This window comes from Macrotis lagotis, chromosome 2, assembly GCF_037893015.1.
Source record: "Macrotis lagotis isolate mMagLag1 chromosome 2, bilby.v1.9.chrom.fasta, whole genome shotgun sequence".
Lineage (NCBI taxonomy): Eukaryota > Metazoa > Chordata > Mammalia > Peramelemorphia > Peramelidae > Macrotis > Macrotis lagotis.
The window spans coordinates 150,747,851-150,772,898 of NC_133659.1; the positions used below are offsets into that span (position 1 = coordinate 150,747,851).

At 33.6% G+C, this 25,048-nt stretch overlaps 1 protein-coding gene across 1 annotated transcript in view; it reads left to right on the forward strand.

Annotated features, from left to right (window-relative positions):
* The window catches only part of PCNX2 (pecanex 2), a 413,266-nt gene that overhangs the window by 23,967 nt on the left and 364,251 nt on the right, over positions 1 to 25,048 (forward strand). The window contains exons 3-5 of the mRNA XM_074222998.1: positions 73 to 193; positions 1,544 to 1,580; positions 17,452 to 18,750. Coding sequence (XP_074079099.1) covers positions 73 to 193; positions 1,544 to 1,580; positions 17,452 to 18,750 — 1,457 coding nt within the window. The remainder of the gene's footprint in view (positions 1 to 72; positions 194 to 1,543; positions 1,581 to 17,451; positions 18,751 to 25,048) is intronic.

Sequence of the window (25,048 nt, forward strand, 5' to 3'; positions counted from 1 at the left end):
ACCATGAAAATCATCATGGTTTATTTAGAAATATCTGTGCTTTAATTTTTTCTCTTCCTGCTTTCGAATCAGCAATAATAGACAGACCAATAATGGGAAAGTGGAAGAGGTCAATCAAAATCTCTCTACCCCTCCACTCCACTGTAGCTCAAGAGGACACAGCATAAATTCTCATCATTCTTCTGGCTTATTGGTTAGTATTTCTATATAATTGCTCTCATTTCATTGCAAAAATCATTTTCACATTTTAGCAATACTATATGTGGGAGATTTAGGCTATGTTTTTTTTTTGTACGTGTGCTGATTTATATTCATGTGAAGACAGAAGCATCTGTCTGTTAAATAAAAGTAGACTCAGATAGCCATTAGTGTCAGACCTGAAGTCAAGAAGACCTAAGCTCTAATGACATATTTGACACAAACTAGATGGTAAATAGTGTACAGATTTGCATCTTGAGATTTTTCATGAACTTGGACTTACATTTAATCTGTTAGAACTCCTGTTTTCATGAATGTAAAATGGGGATAATGCTGCTATTAACAACTACCTCCCCAGGATCATGTGAGTCTCAAGTTTGATTATATCTGTAAAACACTGCAAATTTCCCAGCAGTTAATTTGGTTGGAACATTTGATGAGAGGCAAAGTAGTAACCCTTCAAGTCTACTGCTGACATATATTGACTATGTAACCTGTGGCTAGTCATTAGACACCTAAGGGACACTGTGACTACAAGTTACAGAACAAATGTCAGTATGCATTGTTAGAAAGAATTTCCCCATGCAGGGGTTTCCTATATCAATGAAATCAGGGGCCCAGATCAAAAAATAAATACATACGATTATTGTTGCTGCTGTTATTTAGTAAGACTGATTTTTCTGCCCTCTAAAGAGAGGAAATAGGTCTTTCACAAAGTATTTTAAGTTACTAATCATGGACTTTTAGACTTTTACAAATTAACTTCTTACTATAAATACACAGTGTTCCAAAATTCTCAAGTCATTAAGTTTTAAAATTGTGCTAAGATTTGGGGGCTACTTTCTTCATTTTCTTCTATATGCTTTCAGCACTCTCAGAAGAGAAGAAAAACTTACCTAGGATCCTCCACATTCTCCTTTCTCTCTTTGGAATCATCAATTATACAATTTCTTTTACTTAGAATGCCTCCTGTGATTCTTTCCATAAAGTAATGTTCCTTCTTTCCTTCAAAATTCTACAATTTACATTCTTTGAAAAATAACTCCTGGCTCTCATTTCTGCAAAGCACTCACACAATATTTCTGTTCTATCATTTTCCTTCTCACTTCTTAAAATAATTTGTGCATGTCTCTATATTAGTACAGCTATAATTAATTGTATAGCTATGAATATATCTGTGATAGCCTTGTTCTACCCACTGGATCATAGCTTGTTGAATGCAGGGACTATACTGTCTGCCCCCTACAGCACTTTGCTAACACCATCTGTTCAATAAATAACTCTAAAGCTCCTGATAAAATATTCAATTTAAGTAATATTGATATTTTTCATTTCTTTTGTTTAGGAATTGCCTGCCCAAGAGACAGTTGAAGATCTGAAAGGTATAGTGTTTTTATTGTTCATAGGTAGACTGATAGATAAAACAGTTATGAAGTATTTACTGTGTCCTAGGCATTGTGCTTAATACTGGGAATACAAATAAAATGGTTAAAAGAACACAGATCTGACACTCAAGGAATTTATATTTTAATAGAAGAGGATGATAGAGTCAAGAGGACTTGAAAACAGGGAGGAAAAGATGCTCCCATAGAGAAGGCATGAAATAAATTCCTGAAAATCAGGAGAGTCAGAAGAAGCATGAGTTCAATGACAAATAATTGTGTTACTTCTTGAAAGAAATGTGTTTGTGTGTGTGTGTGTGTGTGTGTGTGTGTGTGTGTGTGTGTGTTTTATTCAGTTTAAGGGTAGCCAGGTGACAAAGTGGATGTAGTGCTGGCTGTGAAACCAAAAAAGATTGGCTTCTTGAATTCATATTTGAACTCAGATACTCAACTGTGTGACCCTGTTCGCTTCAGTTTCTTCATTTGTAGAATGAACTGGAAAGGGAAATGGCAAACCATTCCACTATCTTTGCCAGGAAATCTCCAAATTGGGTCACTAAGAGTCTGACATGACTGAAATGGCTGAAGAAACAAAAACCAAAAATTCAGTTTAAATGTTTCTTATCAGATAATATATGTATATATGTATATATGTAGGTATATATATATATACACACACATATATATGTCATGTTCAAATTTCATATTTGTTTAGATCATTAAATTCATTAATTAAAATTAGTGCCTCAGAAGCTTGTTCAATGATAGATGAAAATATAGTCACTGTCATTGATGTCAAGTATTTTTCCTGTGGCATCTACTTTGAAAAATGAGTGAGACAGATTATGTAGTATCTTGGTTAGTCCATTTTGTTTTGGTTAATCTATTTTTAAAAGGTAATTGATTCTACCTATCTTTGAAGACTTTCCATATTTTAAAAAAAAATTGCACAGATAAGTAATTCTTGAGAGGCAACATTGTGAAGTGAATATAGAAATGGATATATTTTTGCCTAAAAATTAGGATGACCTGGTTTCAAGTCCTACTTCGAATACATAAAAGCTGTGACCAAAATCAAGTGATTTAACCTCTTAGTGGTCCCAGGCCTTTGCTGGGGATTTTAATGACCCTAAATTGTTTATTTTAGCCTCCCTAACATTATTATCTCTGAATGTTGTTCTGTCTCCATTTCACTAAAAAATCAATTTAGCTCACTTTTCCTTAGTTCAATCTCAAATGGTACCATACTAACTGATAACAGATTCATTTACAAGTAGGAGACATGTTGGTTTTCTTTTTTTTTTGAATTCTCATTTTTTTAAAAAATTGCACAGTATATAAATACAACACTAAAAATACAAAATATCAGGGTATAGCACTTAGTAATAAAAAATGATGCATAAAACCACAAAACTACTACCTTTTAAAGATCATTGGCTAAAACTTTTTGAATAAGTTGTCTTCTTGGCAATGTCAAATGAGTATTATATTTTTTTCTTTTTAAAAAAGTTTTTAACTTAATGTAGGAAATGGGGTTAAGTGAATTGCCCAAGATCACACAGCTAGGCAATTATTAGGTGTTTGAGGCCAAATTTGAACTCAGGTCCTCCTGACTACAGGGCTGATGCTTTATCCACTGCACCACCTAGTTACCCCAATGCATAATATTCTTTTTTAAAAATATATTTTATTTTTTTCAATTATATACAATTTTAGTGTCTACCTATCATTTTTGTAAGGTTTTGAATTTTACAATTTTTCTTCTACTCTCCCTTCCCTCCTCCATCACCCCATAGAAGGCAGTCTGATAATCTTTACATTGTTTCCCTGCTATGTAAATTGAATATGTTGGAAGAGAAACCATTTCCTTGAGGAGAAAATAAAATATTAGAGATAGCAAAATTATATAGTACAAAAGACACTTTTTTAAAAAATGAAAGGTAATAGCCTTTGATCTTTGTTTAAGCTCCATAATTCTTTCTCTTGGTACAAATGATATTCTGCATTGCAGGTGTTCTGAAATTGTCTCTGGTTATTGCATTGATGGAATGAGCGAGTCCATCAAACTTCATAGTCACCCCCATGTTGCTATTAGGATGTACAATGTTCTGGTTCTGCTCATCTCAGTCAGCATCAGTTCATGCAGATATTTTCAGGCTTCTCTGAATTCCTATCCCTCTTGGTTTCCAATAGAAAAATAGTGCTCCATAACATACATATACCACAATTTGTTCAGCCATTCCCAATTGATGGGCATTCACTCAATTTCCAACCTTTGCTATCACAGACAGGGCTGCTTTGAATATTTTTGTACAATTGATGCTTTTACCCTTTTGCATGATCTCTTCAGGGTATAGATCCAGTAATGGTAGTGCTGGATCAAAAGGTATACACATTTTTATTGCCTTTTGGGCTTAATTCCAGATTGCTCTCCAGAAAGGTTGGATAAGTTCACAGCTCCACCAACAATGTATTAGTGTCCCAGATTTCTTGCATCCATTCCAACACTGATGATTGTCCTTTCTGGTCATATTGGTCACTCTGAGAGTTGTGAGGTGATATCTCAGAGATGCTTTAATTTGCATTTCTCTAATAAGTAATAATTTGGAGCAAATTTTCATATGACTATGGATAGCTTTGATTTCCTCATCTATAAATTGACTTTTCATATCCTTTTACCATTTGTCAGTTGGGGAATGACTTGTGTGAATAATTTTGATTCATTTTTTTATAAATTTGATTCTTTTTTTATAAATTTGATATTTTAGAAGTGAGAAATTGTTTCTCAATTTACTACATTTTTTTTATCTTGGTTGCAGTGGTTTTGTTTATGCAAAAACTTTTTACTTTAATGTAATCAAAATTATCTAATTTGTTTTTAATGATGTTCTACACCTCTTCCTTGGTCATAAACTGCTTCCTTTTCCATAGATCTGAAAAAGTAAACTATTCTTTGATCTCCTAGTTTGCTTATAATATATTGTCTTTTATGTCTAAATCCTGTACCCATTTTGATCTTATCTTGGTATAAGGTGTGAGATATTGGTCTAATCCAAGTTTCTGCCATACTAACTTCCAATATTCCCAACAGTTTTTTATTAAAGAGAGAGTTCTTATCCCAAAAGCTGGACTCTGGGTTTATTGAACAGCAGATTACTATAATAATTTCCTGCTTTCTCTTTTGCCCCTAATCTATTCCACTGATCCACCACTCTATTTCTTAGCCAATACCAGACAGTTGTGATGACTGATGCTTTATAGTATAATTTTAGATTGCCTAAGGCTAATCCATCTTCTTTTGCATTTTTCCCATTAAATCCTTGAATATTCTTGAATTTTTGTTTCTCCATATGAATTGTTACAATTTTTTCTAGTTCATTGGTAAAGCACTAAATAAATAGATTAATTTAGGTAGAATTGTGATTTTTTTATTATATTATCTTGGCCTAGCCATGAATAGTTGATATTTGCCCAGTTATTTAAATTTGATTTTATTTGTGTGAAGAGTGTTTTATAGTTGTTTTCATAGAATTTCTGAGTCTGCCTTGGAAGGTAGACTCCAAAGTATTTCATATTGTCTGAAGTTACTTTAAATGGAATTTCTTTTTCTAGCTCTTGCTGCTGTATCTTGGTATTAATATATAGAAATGCTGAGGATTTATATGGATTTATTTTATATCTTGTGACTTAGCTAAAGTTGCTAAGCGTTACTACTAGTTTTTTAGATGATTTTTTTAGTTCTCTAGGTATACCACCATGTAATCTGCAAAGAGTGAAAGGTTTTTTCTTCCTCCCCAATTCTAATTCCTTCAAATTCTTTTTCTTCTTTTATTGAAACTAACATTTCTAATACAATATTGAATAGTAGTGGTGAAAACAGGCATTCTTGTTTCAGCCCTGATCTTACTGGGAATGCCTCTAGCTTATCCCCATTGTATATAATGCTTGTTGATGGTTTCAGATAATACTGCTAATCATTCTAAGGAACAATCCATTTATGCCTAGGCTCTCTAGTGTTTTTAGTAGGAATGTGTGTTATATTTTGTCAAAGGTTTTTTTAGCATCTATTGAGATAATCATATGATTTCTGTTAGATTTGTTATTGATATAGTCAATTATATTGAAGTTTTCCTAATATTGAACAAACCCTGCATTCCTGGGACAAATCCTGCTTGATTATAATGTATTATCCTAGTGATAATTTGCTATAATTACTTTGCTAAGATTTTTGCATCCATATTCATTAGGGAAATTGGTCTATAATTTTCTTTCTCTGTTTTGACTCTTAATGGTTTAGGTATCAGCACCATTATGGTGTCATAGAAGGAGTTAGGCAGAGTTCCATATTCACCTATTTTTCAAAGAATTTATATAGAATTGGAACCAATTGTTCCTTAAATGTTTGAGAGAATTCATTTGTGAATCCATCTGGCCCTGGACAATTTTTCTTAGGGAGTTCAATGATAGCTTGTTGAATTTCTTTTTTCTGAGATAGGGTTATTTAGGTATTTAATTTCCTCTTCAGTTAACTCAGGCAATTTATATTTTCATAAATATTTATCCATTTCACTTAGATTATCAAATTTATTGGCATATCATTTAGCAAAATCATTATGAATTATTATTTTAATTTCCTCCTCATTGGTGGTGAATTTACCATTTTCATTTATGATACTAATAATTTGATTTTCCTCTTTCTATTTTTTAAATCAAATTAACCAAAGGTTTATCAGTTTTATTGTTTTTTTCATAAAAGCAACTCTTGGTTTTATTAATTAGTTCAATAGTTTTCTTTTTTTGATTTTATTAATTTCTCCTTTAATTTTTAGAATTTCTAATTTAGTATTTAATTGGGGTTTTTTACTTTGTTCTTTCTCTAATTTTTTTAGTTGCATGCTTAGTTCATTGATTTCCTCTTTCTCTATTTTATTCAGGGGAAACAGTTAAAGATATGATATATCCCCTAATAACTGCCTTGGCTGTATCCATATGTTTGGTATGTTGTCTCATTATTGTTATTTTCAAGGATGAAATCATTACTTCTCTATAATTTGTTGTTTTATCCACTCATTCTTTTTTATTAGTTCTTTTTGCAAGATAATGTAATTATTAATTGTCTGTGGCCAGATTTGAACTCAGGTACTCCTGTCTCTGGGACCAGTGCTCTATCCATTGTTCCACCTAGCCACCCCTTCCACTCATTCTTTAAAATGAGGTTATTTAGTTTCCAAATAGTTTTAGGTCTGTCTCTCCATGGCCCTTTATCACACATAATTGTTTATTGCATTATGATCTGAGAAGGAAGTATTCACTATTTTTGCTTTCTGCATTTGATTATATGTTTTTAATGTCCTAATACATGGTCAATTTTTGCATAAGTGCCATGTAGTTCAGAAAAAAAGTATATTCCTTTCTATCCCCATTCAGTCTTCTCCAAAGGTCTATCATGTCTAGGTTTTCTAACATTCTATTTAACTCTTTAACTTCCTTTTTGTTTGTTTTCTGGTTAGATTTGTCCAAATCTGAGAGAGGGAGGTTGAGATCTCCCACCAGTAAGTTTTCCTGTCTAAGTCTTCCTGTAACTCATTTAGCTTCTCCTCTAAGAATCTGGATGCTAAACCACTTGGTGCCATACATATTTAGTATTGTAATTGCTTCATTGTCTATGGCAGCTTTTTAGAGGATATAGTTTCCTTCCTTATCTATTTTTAATGAAATCTATTTTAGCAATTGCTTTGTCTGAGATAAAGATTGCTAACCTTGCCTTTTTTACTTTGGTTGAAGCAAAATATATTCTGCTCCAACCTTTTACCTTTATTCTATATGTATCTCTCTTCGTCAAATGAATTTCTTTTAAGTAGCATATTGTTGGATTCTGATTTTTAATCCACTCTGCTATTCACTTATATTTTATGGGAGAATTCATCCCATTCACATTCAAAGTTATAATTACTACCTCTTTTATTGCCTTTCATATTTTTCTTCTGTTTGTATTTTCCCATTTTTTTCACCTTATCCATATTCCCCAGTATTTTGCTTCTGAATATCACCTCCTTCAGTGTATTTGTCCCTTATATCCACCCCTCACCTATCTTTCCCCTTTCCCTTTGCCCCTTCTTTCTTCCCTTCCTTTGGTCAGTTCCTCTTTACCTCCCCCTCCCCTTTTCCCCTTTTAATATTTAAAAGGTTAATAAGTTTCTTAACTTAACTGAGTGTGTATATGTCAATCCCTCTTTGAGACAAATCTGATGAAAGATTCAGGTGGTTTTCACCTCCTCCTTTCTTCCCCTCTATTGCAATAGGTTCTTTGTACCACTTTATGTAAAGTGATTTACCCCATTCAATCTCCACCATCATCCCATCTCTTTACTGTCCCCCCCCCCCCCGTTTAAGTAGATATGGTTTTGAAATCATTCTAAGTCATAGACAAGTCGTGAGTGTCGATTACTTCTAGATATGTATATTCTCTTTAATAGAGTTACAATTCTCAAGAATTATGAAAATCTTTCTCTCATGTGGGTACATAGCCAGCTTCATCTTATTGAAAATAAATTCTTTTCCTTTTCCCTTTTTTTTACCTTTTCATGTGTCTCTTGAATCACCTGTTTCATTTCCAAATTTTCTATTAAGCTCTGGTCAGGAAAAGTTGGAAGCCTCCTATTTCATTAAATGACCATCTTTTCCCCCTGGAAGAGAAAGCCCAGTTTTGCAGGATAGTGAATTCTTGACTGCATTCAAAGCTCCCTGATTTTTCAGAATATTGTTTTCCAGTCCTTTTGATCCCTTAATGTTGATGCAGCCAGGTCCAGTGTAATCCTCACTGTGGCTTCTTGGTATCTAAATTGTTTCTTTTTGGCTGCTTGCAGGATCTTCTCTTTTATCTGATAGGTCTGGAATTTGGCCACAATTTCATTTTGGGATTCCTTTCAAGAGGGGCTCAATGTGTTCTCTTCAATAACTATTTTGCTCTCTCATTCCATGATATCAGGGCAATTTTCCTTCAAAAGATCCTGAAATGTTGATCCAAGCTTTTTTTTTTATCTTCAATGTATTCAGGAAGCCCATTGATTCTTGATTGGTTTTCTAGGTCAGTAGTTTTGCAGGTGAGGTAATTTACATTTTCTTCTATTTTTTCAAGTTTTTTTGGTTTTGTTTAATAGAGTCTTGTTGTCTCATGAAGTCATTAGTTTCCACAGATTCTATTCTTTTTTTTAGAGAAGAATATTCTTCATTTAACTTTTCCAACTCCTTTTTTGAATGAGTTTTCCATTTGCCCAATTGTGGCTTTGAGAGAATTGTTTTCTTTTTGCACTTGACCAATTATGTTTTCCAAGGATTTTTTTCTTTTGCAAGGTGTTAATTTTCCCTTGGGTTTCTTTCTCCAATTTTTCCAATTGATTTTTTAACTCCTTCCTGATTTCTTCTAAGAAGTGTTTCTGGGCTGGAGACCAATTTGTATTCTCAGAAGTTCTAGCTCTCTCTGATTTAGAGTCTTTGTCTTAAAGGAAATTTTCAATGGACCTCCATTTCCAATGGTCTTTCTTCATTTTCCTAGGATCTAGTCTTGGGGAGGGGCTGGTTCATAGATCTTTGGTTTTGAAAACCCTAGTGTTGCTAACTGGGTTTAGTAACTCCAAGTGGGTGACCCATAAGGGGTGCTAGAGGCTTTCTCTGGAGTGTCTGTGCTCTTGATTTGTTGCCCACTCCCTAGGTCTGGTGGAGTGGGGGGAATAGCAGGATCTGAATTATCCTTGAACAATGTGCCCTGGACCCTCAGGCTATGTAGTTAATCTTTTTATTCACTCAGTACTGGGGGGTGTGGAGGTTTTTACTGTATTTGTTCTGGGAAGAGTCCCTTTCTCTCGAAAGGATGGTAACACAGGGACTCCACTGAAAATATGAGGCCTGTGACCCTGGTCTTCCAGGCTAGTGGAGCTGACTGGATTGTCTAACCAAGCTGTATCTCTCCTCTCCACTGTGCTGGAACTCTCCCTCCAAACTTGCTGGAGCTTTCCTTCCTGTTTACAAAGCCAAAATCTTCCATGGCTGTTCTGAAATTAGTTTGGATCTTATGCTACTTACCCCATGTTTCCCTGAAGCAGACCTTGTTGGTAGATGGTCTTTTCATTTGCTCTTTCTGGATTTTGTGGATTTGAATTCTGTTAAGAGGCTCATATCATTTTAATTCTGAGGGAAATCCAGGAGACCTTAGCACAGTGTCTGGCTTGTCTCCACCATCTTGGTCAGAAGTCTCCATTTTGGTTTTCTTTACATAAACTTCCTTTTGGCAGTATGAATATTTGTTGGTATGAATATACATTGATTTGTAGCATGATATAGATAAGATTCAGGGATCACTTCCCTTTCTATATACTGCTAGGGAAGATTGTTATTTGCATGTAGTTCTTCTCAAATAAATGTAGGCCCAAGTTCTAAATATTTTTTGAATTCCCAATTCAAAAGAATATAGTTTCAAAGTAAATTCACATTTTTATAGCTTATTTTTATATTTCTAGGGCAAACTCATCAGCATGCAGTGATTTCTTTAAAAATAAATGTCTCTAAGTCTGCCTTGGAACATTATAGTCTGCTAAAGTAGATCTTATTTCCAAATGACTGAAAATATATTCACTCACGAACTTTGTTGTCATATCCTTGAGTATAGCTGTACAAAAAAAGAATAAATTCACTGAGGCATATAAGTCCATTGACCCCGGGAAGTGGTAAGCTCTCATGTTATCATTACAAACAAAATACTGACAGGTGGGTACATATTAATAGTATAGCTTTGTGTTTATAAAAGTCAGCTATGTCATTTCAACAGAAAACTCATGGCAAGATTAGAAACATTGAAAAGTAGCTTAGATGCTATTACACTCTCATAAAATGATCACCATAAATGTTTTTCTCAAAATCAATTAAACTAGCATTTTATTCAGCAGTCATTTCACAAGTTTTTTTGTGTACCTAAACCTGTCTTAGGCCTGAGGATGATTGCAAAATAATATAAAAATGGTTGGTATACAAACTATTATAGTTAGGAACACAAGAAATATTCATATAAAATAGTCTGAGCATGGTGCAAGGGATTTGGTGGCAGAATTCCTTGGTTCAATCTTGATTCAATCACCTGGTCTCTAAATATTTTGCCTTACATAAGTCATATAGTTTCTTTGGGTCCCAGTTTTCTCATCTTGAAAAATAAATGGAGTAGTTGTAAAATGTTATGACCATTAAGAACCCTTGAAGCAATCATTTGAACAAATAAGTAATTCAGGCACAGAACAATTCAAGGCACAAAGCAGCACATAATTAAAGACAAGTCAATGGAGAGACCCTTTTCTATCTTTTATCATCCATAAAATCTAAGTCTTCTATTCTTTCTATATACTCTCACTTTTTAAATTTCATCAGCTCACATAGATTTAGTTATTATTTTGATATAGATTATATATATATATATGTGTATGTGTGTATGTTTATTTACACACAAGTGTGTTCATGTTTGTGTGCGTTTGTGCCCTTAGTTTCTTTGCTGGGGTCCATTCCTGCAATTCCAACTGACTAAAGGATATTTCATAGTGAATATCCCATAAGCACCTGAGACTCATCATATCTAACAAAAGAATTCATTTATATGTTCCCCCAAATCCATTCCCAATTTCCAAACTTTTTCTAACAGACAGATTTCATGACTTTAGTATTATCCTTGATTCATCCCTTTCTTCATGCCACATATCTGGTTAATTGTCAGATTTTGCTATTTTTCACATTCCTTTATCTCTGAATTCAGAAAGCTACCCTGTTGCTTCCTTCCCTTATCATCTCTTACCTGCACTATTACAAGAGCCTCCTAATTGATAGGATATAAGATCACTTAAATTAAGAATTCTTTCTTTCTTTCCTTTTTCCCTTCCTTCCATCTTTCTTTTCTTAGTTTTCTCCTTCCTTCCTTCCTTCCTTCCTGCCTTCCTTCCTTCCTTCCTTCCTTCCTTCCTTCCTTCCTTCCTTCCTTCCTTCCTTCCTTCCTTCTTCTTGGAATTTGTGTCCTCATAATATCTAGAGGAGAGTAGTGAACTTCAACAACTTCCTGTTCATTCTAAGAGCAATCCTAAACTCCTTTGTATAATTTTTAAAACGTTTTGCTACTTGTTCTAATTCAACATTTATAGCCTTATTACCCATCCCTCCCTGGTTGAGTTAAACTAAACTTTTAATATTCTTTTCATGACAATCCATCTTCTGTCTTTTGCATTGTTTGTCCCTCATGCCTAGAATATACTCCCACTTCACCTCTGACTCTTAAGATTCCTTATAGTCCTCATAACTTCTTAAACACAACTATATGAGACCTTTTCTGATCCCTCAAATGATAGTGCCATCTCATTTCCCCAAAATATTTTGTAATTATCTTGCATGTATTTTATATTTATGTACCCATTTTCAAGAAAGTTCCTTAAGGTCTAGGAATGTTTAATTTTTGTCTTTTTTTTCATTCCTGCCAAATATTAATAATGGTATATTATCTGACTGACACTTAATAAAGTAGGCACTTTGATAGGTCCTGGGAAAAGGAAGAGGTATGAGGTAGAAGCTGAATTTGAAGTGATTAAAATCTCTTGGATAAGATAAGATAATTGAAAAAATTAGTTAACCAAAAAGCTTCTCATACAGTAATAATTGAAAATGAGTGCTATGATATTGGAGGCACAGAGGAGGTAAAAGTTTTACATGAAAGACAGGATTTGGATGGAATGGAGAGAAAAGGGAGAGACTTCAAGCAAAGAATGGTTACCTTTCCTGATCCTCCTAGCTGCTCTTGTCTCTCTTTCCAAATAAGTGTGTACTTCTGGATGTACATGATGTTGCCCTCTTTAGAATGTCAGCCTCTTGATTTCAAAAACTTTCATTTTTGTCTTCTGATCTCCAACAGGTAGCACAGAATTTGACATATGGTAGACCCTCAATGCACTTGCTTATTTGTTTGTTTGGCAAAGGGTCGATTTGAGAAGAATAAAACAATTACTCTAAAGCACAAGGATCTTGTTGAGATTAATTATGTTAATTTTCAGTGGATTTAGCACATAGTTATATGACTTCCTTCAGGAGCTTTCAGCAGAACAAACTTCTGGGGATGACCAAAAATTGATAGAAGTTGATTTGTGAACAGTGAAAAGAGAAGAGGGAAAATGATGGAAAGGCAGAAGATAGTACCTAGTTGAGCTGCTTAGTTACAGATTATCAAATAATGAATAGCATGACTGAGCATTTAAGAAGTGTTTATTATGTACAAAGGACTGACGATCCAAATGTAAAACAAAGATGTTTCTATTCTTAGAAGGCTTATATTTTAATAAGTGGAAACAACACACTTGGGGAAGTGGTGACCAGGGAGAGATATTTTAGTTTGGAAAAATACCATTTTGCTTTGCAAAGTTCCTGTTTTGGTGAGTAACTCACAGTGAAGAAGATGGACACGTTTTTTTTTTTCTTGTAGTAATGGTAGTAAATGATTTCTTTATGCTTCAAGAGTTGATAGGTTTTTGAAGGGGAAATAAGAGGAGAATGTATCTGTGAGGAGAAGATTGCTCTGGAAGGATGGCAAAGGAAATGTGTCTGGAGCTTGCCAAGTCAGAGTAGAGATGTCTCTTTGTAGTTTTCTAATCCTGGAATTAGGAAAACTTGAACTAAAATATGGCTTGTTACTTAACTAGCTGTGTGACCCTGGGCAAGCCATTTAACTTTTTGTTAGCCTCAATTTTCTCATCATAAAATGGTGATACTAATAGCAACTAGTACCCATGAGGACCAAGTGGAATGTTTGTAAAGAACTTGGCATAGTGAGTGGCACATAGTAAGTGCTAAATAAATGTTTCGTTATTGTTATTATTATTATTATTATTATTATTATTATTATTAAGCACCTACTTTAGTCCAAGACCTATACTAAGTACTTGAGATACAAAGTAAGGCAAAAGAAAAACCAATAACAGAATCCCATGTCTTGGTCTGAATGTGTTTCTAAGGTATTTTCTTCCCTAATACTAGAGTAGTATCAGGGATAAGTAGCAGTAACTGACCAAAAAATAATAATAAAACATAGACCTTATTCTCTAGGTGTTTAAAATGAGGGAAAAATAAAAGAATTTCCTTGTCTTTATGTGCTCGGCAACTACAATTGAGTGTGATATGTCCTTAATAAATTCTTTTTTATTGTTCATAAGCCAGTGGTATAAAACACAAACCAGTAAAAATAACTATAGTAGCCAGCATTATGTAAATGCAAATGATATCCTACAAATATTAAATGATTTAGAATTTAAGAAAGAATGAGAGAATTTGCTACCATAGTTCCCCCCAAATAAGACTGAGTTTTATATTAATTTTTGCTCCAAAGGATATATTTAGGCTTATTTTTCAGGGAATTTTTTTCAGTACAACAATCTATATTTATTCATGTATAAAAATCTACATTTATTCAAATACAGTGATTCGTCTTCTTCTGAAACATGTTATAACTCTCCAAACCCCAACTTTTTGCCTGAATTTCTCGTGAATCCATTTCCTATAGAACTATTGACCCCAATCTATCATGTCTGGCCATAGAGATCTCCTTAAGTGATGACCTCTTATCCATGTAATCTGCATGGACAACACAGTTGTCAGTGATTTTATCCCAATAATTCTTCCCCCAAGGCATGATCTCTTGCAAGTTGGGCTTCACAGAGTTTCCAGGCTGATTTTTGTCCATTCTATTTTCAGAGTAGTCATTGATTTCCATGTGCAAAATGCCAGCATTAAATCAGCCCACTTCCTTATAACTGGAAACAACACATGTGCGGAGTGGTGACCAGGGAGAGATATTTTAGTATCCCTAAAAAGCTTTTTTTTTTTTTTTCAGGCGTTTTTCAGTTTCAAGAACAAAAATACCTGAAACATGTTCAATTTTATGTTTCTTGCTCTTAGTGATGATTAGAGATGGGGCTTTCTATCAATCCAGACATTACCAAGTGCACACATTATCCTTGTATTGTGTCTGTGCTCCTATTGGTCATTCAGCAATAAGTTTTTTGTTCATCTCTTTAGAAAGATTTTTTTTTTACTTATTTAGAATTTTACAATTTTTTCCCTAATCTTGCTTCCCTCCCTCCACCCCCCCCCCCCACAGAAGACAGTTTCTTGGTCTTTATATTGTTTCCATGGTATGTATTGATGTAAGTTGAATATGATGAGAGAGATGTTCATCTCTTTATATAGGCATTTGTTTACATCACATCCAAAGGCAGCCTACTTGTATATTTATAATTATAATTTATATTATTAATTTTAAGTATTACTGCCAATAATTACTTATACTTACAATACTGCTTAATTATATGTTAATATTATTACTTTATAATTACTTTATAATTCAATACATCTATTATGTTTTGCAATGGATGTACCAAATTCATCCATCTGGTTGACAATCTTAACTGAGGCCTATTTTGGGGGTAGGGCTCATATTATGAGCATCCTGAAAAAATCATTTTAGGGCTTATTTGGGGGAAATACAGTATCTAGTAAAGTTTTAACGCAGGAATTAGCAGTTCAGCTGTGTACTAAAGGGATTAGACATTACCAGATATTAGAGAAGTGATGAAGAAAATAAATTTCATCTAAAAGAAATAACATGCTCCAAAGTACAGAAAGAGCAATACATTTGGGGAAGTTGGAAGACTATTAGAAGGGCATTTTGGTTATAATATAAAAGATATTTAGAGGAATAGTGGGAGATAATATTGAAAAAATATTTGGAGCAAAATTCTAGAGGACTGCTCAGCTAAGGAGTTTGAGCTTTACAGGCAACAGGAGACATTGAAAGATTTTGTTCAGGAGAGAGAGAGATGATGGAAGAAGTGTTTTAAGATTTACTTATAAATTTTAATCAGAATTAATCTGGAATAAATCTGTTCAGGATATAGGATAAATTCTCAGATGTAAAGACTAGAGATAATGAGTTCAGTTAGGGGAAATCCATTTGAAATATTAACTGATAGTCCTGAAATTTAACACCTTGGATAGCACCTTGACTATAATAAGTAATTGATGAAATTGTTTTGTTATTTGTCCTTCATTCTCAAAGTGGACCGTGACCTCAGGGAAGTAGTGCCATGACATGCAAGTGAATGGAATTTAAGTGAAGGAGGACCATGCAAAGTCACCAACCTCACTTTCTCCTCCAAATCTATCTGGGTCTAGTGGTCAGATAGAGATCAGGAAGATTTGAGATGACCCTGGATGCATTGGGAGATCTTTCCTTTATTAAGTTGAAGTCTTTCACAGGTCTCAGTTTTATATAGGTAACATTTATTCAGTGATTAAGGCTGGGTAGCATAGTAGAGAGAATGCTGATTTTTGAATAAGGAAATTTGGATTCAGATCCAATCTCTACCATTAGCTAAGTGATTATGGGCAAGAGATTTAACCTCTCTGAGCCTTAGTTTCTTCATATTAAATAGAAATAATAAAGTCTGTAACACTTCCCAGAGTTATTTTGAAGTTCATATAACATATGTGAACAATATAATCACATCATTTAGATAATTATATAATTTATGTAAATTATGTAAAGTGATTTATGAACTTTAAAGTTCTTAAACCTGTCTCTTGAGTTTTTGTTGCTTTTATCAAACTTGTGATTTAATCAGTGTGAGAATCTCCAAGTATGGCAATCCCCTCAATTGGTTCAAATGGACAATTGATTAATAATGTAGAGTCTTAAAGAATTATAGTGATCCCTTCTGCATTGCAGCTTTCTCCATTGTGGTTTTGATATATCACAGGCCACCATTAGATATTAAATGGAAATTTGGGGAGAAATTTTCAGGCAATAGGGAAAAATCAGAAGATAACAGAAAAAATTTAGAAATGCATGAAATATATATATATATATATATATTATATTATATAATACCAACTTAAATTTTATAATAAAGGACTGTTAGCACCCAATAAAAGAAAAAGGAAAATATAGACTTTTTTCTCTGTTATACAGAGAAGGTCAAAAAAATTTTATTGGGAATTTTTCAGATTATGGGGGCACCATACCTCTTGCCTCTATCCTATAGAAGAGATAACTGTATTTAATTCACTGAGATATTGGCTCATTGAGATGTTAAATAACTTGCCCTTGGTCATACAGCTAGACAGTCAGAATCAAGACTTGAATTTAGATATTCCTGATTTCAAGACTGCCACTAGATTTATGCCTTATTAGCTATTCATTTGTGTTTTTTTTTATTTTAATTGAACTAGGGAAATAGAGGGAAAAGAAGCAAAAGGACAAATCTGAGAAATATCAGGAAGGAGGAACCTAAAGTGCTTGGTGGAGTTAGAGGAAGAGATTAGAATCAAGGAAGATACATAAGTTTTACACTTGTGAGATTAGGAGAATGATAACACCATTCGGAGTCATAGAATTCTCTATTTAGGAAAAAAACTACTGGCTTTTTGGGAAAGGGATAAATTGGTAGTTTTCATCACCACACAGAAATGAGTTTGTTAGCATATGTGAAGGTGCTTTATATGCTCTATGAAACATTTAGACAAATTTAGAAATCATAATTATTCTCCTTCAGATTCAGTCACAAAACAAAAACCAAGTGCCATAAGGTACAAAATTGGATGTCTGGAATGAAATAAGAAGAGTGTGATTTCAAGACAGTTTCTTGCTGGAGACTTTTCTCTCTTTGAAGTCCCCCCCCATCTTTGTTGCTGATTTATTTTTTACTTTTTGCTAATGTTTGATTCATTGGTATACTATGCATTTGAGGTGCTAGTCAGTGACTTTTCAGTGGACTGTTGGTAACATGGTATTTGTCTCTTTCAGGTGTCATTCTATCAGAAGATCAGCCTGTAGCACCCGTGTCATCTACCTCACCATGTATCAAGACAGAAAATTTGCCTGTCTCTACAGTAAACATGTCTGATACCGTGACTACAGCAGCAATATTAATGAAGCCAGTTGCCATGGAAACTGTGATCAATAATGAAGTAAAGGGAAAAGGAGAAAAGGTACAACCTCCTCACCACCACAGATCAGAGGATGTTTTGGTGGGCAAAGAAGTAATGAAAAAGTTGCCACATCTCTCCTTGTCTCAGTGTGATGTATTAGGAACTGGTATTGCCTTCCAGCCCTGGGGAAGTGAAAATTCAGTGCTAATCACTGAGCCTTTCAGTCACCCAAAGGGTTCCAAAAGAGAACAATTACAAAGCAGATCCCCTCAGGACACCCTGAGCAGTAGTTGTCCTCAATGTAATACTGTCATCACCAAACAGACAGAAGAAAAGCCAGTAAACAGTTCCTGTCAGGCAGATCAGTCCTTAAATGAGGAAGCTGACTGTTCAGACAGTGAGGTTGCCATCACTCTTGTTGATAGTTCTCTCCCTGGAGACCCTCTGAGTCTGCATGAACCTATCAAAATAGTTATCACAATGAGCAGTACTGCAAACTCCATGACTGAATTAGAAAGTTCACTGCATCTGAAGGTGATTGGCACAGAGAAAATGGGAGTAAGGCCAGAAGCTCACCCACCTATCACAGATGTAACCTATACTCAAAACAATGAGCAGATAAGAATTCCTGTCATCACCTTTGAATTGTCAGAAGATGGGGGAGGTAATACTTGTCCAGAAATCAGTGAAAGAGAAAAGACTCCAGAACGATTAATGGTGGACATTTCTTCTAATCCTTGCTCTGGCTATGAATCTGGAGAGGTGGATAATGCAGCAAAAGAATGCAATGAGACCCCAAATGGTGATTCAGAAACAACTCCTCTGGTGATATCTAATCTGACCTGCAAAATGGAATTGGACAAGGAAGGCCAAAATAGTCTTGACCCATCATCTTGTAAAACAGCTCATGAAAAAAGACATGCTCGTGTTCTCAGTGTGGATAGTGGGACAGATGTTCTGTTAAGTAAAACTTCAACAGAACTCCCAAGTGATAAAGAGAAGACATTGCCAACTTCAAAATCTGACCTAGAAGCTAAGGAGGGGCAAATACCAAATGAATCCAATTTTCTAGAATTTGTCTCTTTGTTGGAATCTATTAATACATCCAAGGTGATAGCATCTAATCCATCCAGTGTCACAACAGAACTGATCAAAGAAAAAGGAGTCATTGGAGGTATGAGTAATGTTCAGCTCTGTTTTGATATAAAGAAGGGAAGTAGATTATTTACTACTTGCCTCCCCACAGTGAAAGCCAAATAGTGATATAGGCATTCTGAAACCCTTACTGTTTAGATTTATAATGAAAGTTTATAATATTTGGGGGGTGTTTTTTTAAGTGCTGACCTATCAATTTCTTTAAATTATTTTAATGATATAGGGGCTAGTCTTGGATGGTTGAAAAATAAATTTTATAAAATTCTGGTGTATAAATATTAATTTTCTTTATTAGAATAATTTCAAGAAGATATTAAGATGGTAAATGACAAGAAGATATTTCTTCATTTAAAAAGCAAAGTATTTCATAAAATTTATCATAAATATAGGTTGATTTTATTTTTCTGGTGACTTCCTTTATGAAATTAGGAATGTGTTCACCATAAACAGAATCATAAATTATAGGATATATCTTTTATAAGGAAGAGATTAAAGATCATTAATTCACTTAAAAATGGGCAATTATTTTTGGGAAGCCTCAGTTTGCAATTCTACACCATTAAGAGTTTAAAATAGATTATCTTAAGTCCCCTCCACATTCTAATGCCAATTTTAGAGGCCAAGAATGTCTTGAAGCCATGACTTAGATGGCAGTCAGTCCTATAATACTCTATAATTAGCTTCTCTAGGAGGACATAGAATTAAAAAATTCAGAAGTTGAGAGATATCTGAAAAGCTCATCTAGTCCAACCCCTTGGACTAATAATATTTTCCCAGAAACTTAAAAAATTTAGTTCCATTCCAACTTGGAAGTATTGCTATTAACCTTTTGTGATGCAATCAGGTTATTGTTGTCCCTGTACTTTCAAAACTTTAAAAATTGCTCTTCCCCTATTTTGTTTAAGTATTTATAATTAATAATTTATAATTTATAGTAGAACTGAACTGTTGCTACCTTTTTTGTTGGGAGGTTGAGTTAAGACAGATTCAATTAAGATGCAAAGATTGACAAGGTAGTTGAAATAGAGTACTTAAAATGAAAAGCAGGGAGAAGAACCAAGATCAAAACTGATTAGATCTCTGGCAGAACAGAGGCAATAATATCTTAGACCCAGGCAGAGGCTCACAACAGGATAAGTTGGGGTAGCAGACCAAAGTAGCATCACAAAAGGAATAAAGAAGATAGATTAGTGAGTGAGAGAGACTGAGTGTAGAATAAAAAGTTAGAGAAGCAGATGGAGAAGAAACAGACTGGAGTCCCAGATGCCACCAAAAAGAGCTTGTTAGGAGATAAGTTTTCTGTGAATTGAAGACTTTGCATAGGATGACTTAGAACTTCCTTGGCTAAACCCACTTTTGGAGAAATTCCTAGTTTTATGGGTCCAGGAAAAGGAAAAGATGGTGCCGATTCTCTGGGATAGTGATTATATCTCAATGTGTTCAAGAAACTTTTGTGTCTAGTTCAGAACTGCTATAGCCTTTTGATGGACTACAGTTTTAAAGAGGCTTTGATTTCTCCATCAGTTAGGAGGCTGATTCTTCTAAATCTCCAGGATCTTTTTTTTAAAACAGATTCTTCTTTTAACTGGGGGTCAGTATTCTGAAAGCTAGGCATTTGGTTTGGGACAATTACTATTGAACCAATTATAATATAATACTTACAATCCTTTCATCTTTCATATGTTAGACTGTTGACTGAAAATGCTTTCAGTTATTTTGAAATTGTATTTCTCAATCCCATAAATCAAAAATTTTGTTTAAAGATTTAAGTTAGGATAATACTTCATGTATTGTATGTTACAGTCAGATTGAACTATTAGCTTCTGGATCACATTAATGCAATGTTCTCTCTCCAGTGATATAGATGAGAACCTATCAGTTAAAGATGCTCATCCATGTCCTTCTGTATGATCCATACCCAATATAGTAAGGTCCTTCCTTGAGTCACCTGGACATGGATCATATCCATGGAGCATGAAGCAATAGAGTATGTATGCTTTTTGTTAGTTATAGCTTGCTTCCACCCTGTGATCAACCCATTTTTTTTCAATCATACTTTTTGATGATATATCATATGCTATTAAGTAATTTTATATTTTTCCTATATTGTGACTTGCTTATGTCCACCATTTGTCTCTCTGTTGCCCTAAGAATCAGCCTTAATTTCAATTTTATTTTTTGATTTTGGAGTGTTCTATCACTTGCTGTCATACTTTCTTAATTTTTTATTTTAAGGCAATTGGATTAAATGACTTACTTAAGGTCATATAACTAGGAAATTAAGTGTCTGAAGCTAGATTTGAATTCAAGTCCTCGTGACTCCAGGGCCAGTACTCTATCCATTATGCCACCTAGCTGCCCCTGGCATACAATATATATAAAATGTAAAAAAAAGAATATTAGTCATTAAAGAGATAGGAATTTGATTTCAGGGGAATATAAGATCATAACAAGATCTTTGCAATTTCTCAAAGGCAATCCAATCCATTCTTCTTATCCTAATCAATTCTAGGTCAAACTCATTGTTCATTTTCAATATCTTTATGAATTCAATTGACAAACTAAAATTAAAAAAAAGAAATCTACATACATCCTCATGATACATTAAAGTTGGAAATGGTTTTATAAGAAAATAAAATCCTCCCACAATTGATATTTTTACATTATTTAAAGTCAAGAATTTTAGTTTCAAATTTTTAAAAGTACACAATTTAAACCATAAAATAACTATATTGTTTATTTTTCATTTCCTCCATCTTCAGTTTCAATCTATACTCCAATTCACTTTTTTCAATTAGCAAGCATTTATTGTGTGCCTACTATAAGTAAAACAGTTTGGGGAAATAGAAATAATAAGTATAGCATGGTCTTCACCCTCATCAAACTCATTGTCTTGTAGCAGGATTAAAAAAAACCAGATAGTTTATATTTGAGTATAAAAAGAAGATATAAGCAAAATACTTTATTTTAAGGAAAAGATAGTCATTATTGTAGGGATTCATGGTAGAGATAATATTTTGATGGAACATTAAAGAATATATCAGAATTCAACAGAGTGTAGATAGTATAGGTGGAAGGAAGAGAAAAATTTAGACATAGGGAATTTCTTGTCCCAAAACTATAGGAATGGAAAAGTACCACAAGTTTTTCAGAAGCTAATAAATAGTTCAATTTGACAGTAACATAAACACAAAGTATGAAGTAATAATAGAAAGAAAGTTTCACCAAATCTGGGATAGACTTTGAATATATTTTAATTCCTCCAATTTATAGATATGAAAAAATATATCTCAGAGAGGTTAGGGGGCTTGCTTAGTGAGTAGAGCTTAAAATTCTAACGCAAGACTCCAAATCTATGATTTGCGCTTTGAACTATTTGTACTTACTATTTCTAAGTTGAATGAAATGATCAAATTAATACATTAGAAAAATAAATCTGCCAGGGATAAAGACTGATTTCCAAATCCAGACTTCTATCCACTATATGAACTAGTTTCTCTATCTCTACTCCTATAGAAATTTATTTCAAAAATTTTATTTATTTATTTAAAAAATTTATTTATTTATTTAGCATTTTATTTTACCTCAGTAAAATTTTAACATTTTTTTTAACAAATATCTTAGAGCAGCTAGGTGACTCAGTGGATAAGTATCAGCTGTGGGATCAGGAGGATCTGAGTTAAAATCCAGCCTCAGACACTTAATAATTACCTAGATGTGTGACCTGGGACAAGTCGCTTAACCCCATTGCCTTGTAAAATCAAAAAAAAATCTCCCTTCCTCCTCCCCATACTCCCCCCCTCCCCTTGAGAAAGAAAGCAATTTGATATAGGTTATAAATATATAGTCATGCAAAACATTTCATAATATTCATGCTAAAAAAGAAAAATAAAGAACTGAAAAAGCATGCTTCAATATGAATTTAGACACCATTAATTCTTTCTCTGAATGTGGATAGCATTTTTTATCTTAAATCTTTTGATGTTGTCTTGGATCACAGTGTTGCTGAGAAAACCTAAGTCATTCACAGCTGATCATCCTACATATTGCTGTAACTTTGTACACAGTACTTTTCTTTTTTTCTCCTTTTAAAGATTTTATTTATTTTGAGTTTTACCATTTTCCCCTAATTTTACTTCACTCCCCCACAGAAGGCAATCTGCCAATCTTTACATTGTTTCCATGGTATACATTGCTCCAAATTGAATGCGATGAGAGAGAAAGCATATCCTTAAGGAAGAAAAATAAAGTATAAGAGATAGCAAGATCAGATAATAAGATATCAGGTTTTTTCTAAATTAAAGGTAATAGTCCTTGGTCTTTGTTCCAACTCCACAATTCTGTCTCTGGATACAGATGGTATTCCCCATTGCAGCTAGCCCCAAATTGTCCTGGATTGTTGCACTGATGGAATGAGCAAGTCCGTCAAGGCTGATCATCACCCCCCATGCTGCTGTTAGGGTTACACTGTACTTTTCACTTTATGTCAGCTCATATCAGTTTTTCTGAGAACATCTTGCTCATCATTTCTTATAGAAGAATATCATACTTCAAAATCACATATCATAATTCATTTAGTCATTCCCTAACTGATGTGCATCCCCTTAATGTCCATTTCTTTGCCACCAACAAAGAACTATTATAAATATTCTTGCATATGTATATATATATACATATATATATATATATATATATATTCTTATCCTTTTTGTTTTTCATCTCTTGGAATACAGACTTAATAGTGGTAGTGCAAAGACAAAGGGTCTGGATATTTTGGCATATTTGCAAATTGATCTACAGAATGTTTGAATCACTTCATATCTTCATCAACAATGCATTACTGTCTCATTTTCCCAAGTCCCCTGCAATATTTGTTATTTTACTTTTCTGTCCTACAAATGTATCTATTAAGTTTTAGATAGTACTGCATAATTGTTTAATTTGAATTTAACCAATCTATAGTGAATTAGAACAATTATTTTAATATGACTATAGATAGCATTGACAATATCATCTAAAAACTTCATATAGTTTGATCATTTATCAATTGGGGAATGATCTTAATTTTTACAAATTTGACTTAATTCTCTATTAGAGAAATGAGACCTTCATCAGAGAAACTTCTTTCAAAGTGTTTTTTTTAAGAGTTACAGTTACTGGCGAAGCTAGGTGGTGCAGTGGATAGAACACTGGCCCTGGAGTCAGGAGTACCTGGGTTCAAATCCAGTCTCAGACACTTAATAATTACCTAGCTGTGTGGCCTTGGGCAAGCCATTTAACCCCATTTGCCTTGCAAAAACCTAAAAAAAAAATGAATTACAGTTATTAACTGTATTTCTCTCTATCCTATTTCCCCACCTGTGTTTGTTTGTTTTCTCTTTCCTTTCACCTTGTCCCTCTCCTAAAGTTTTGTTTCTGGCTAATTTTTTTGGACAGTTTTGTTTCTGGATCACCTTCCCCCAAACTGCCCTTCCTTCCTTCCACTCTCCACGTTCTCTTATCTCCTTTCCCTTCTCCTTTCCTGTAGGATAAGGTAGATTTCTATACCAAATGTTCTTCCCTCTTTGAACCAATTCCCATAAGAATAAGATTTATTCACTCCCCCTCATCTTTCTCCTCTTCAACTTCACTGTAAGATCTTTAAGTGAAATCATTAACACCACTCTACCACCTTTTACTTCCAGTATATTCTTCTCATCCCTTAATTTTATAGTTTTATATATTATCCCTTCATATCTATCTCACACCTGTGTCCTGTCTATATATATAATATGTATATATATATATTCTCTTCATATATATATATATATATATATATATATATATATTCTCTTCAAACTGTCCTGATAATGAGAAACTTCATATGAATTATAAATATCATTTTCCCATGTAGGTAGGAATATAAACAATTTAACATCATTAAATCCTTCCTTTTCTACTTTAACTTTTTATGATTCCTTTGAATCTCCTATTTCATAAAGAAGATTTGAAAGTCCCCTGTTTCATTAAATGCCCATCTTTGCCTCTGAAAGAATATGTTCAGTTTTGATGGGTAGTTGATTCTTGGGCGTAATCCAAGCTCTTTTGCCTTCTGGAATATCATATTCCCAACTCTATATTTCTTAATATAGAAGTTGATAAGTCTTATGTTATCCTGGCAGTAGCTACTCAGTATTTGAATTATTTCTTTCTAGCTGCTTGCAATATTTTCTCCTTGACTTGAAAACCCTGAGATTTAATTATAATATTCTTGGGAATTTTCATTTTGAGATCTCTTTCAAGAGGTGATTGATGGATTCTTTCAATTTTTATTTTAT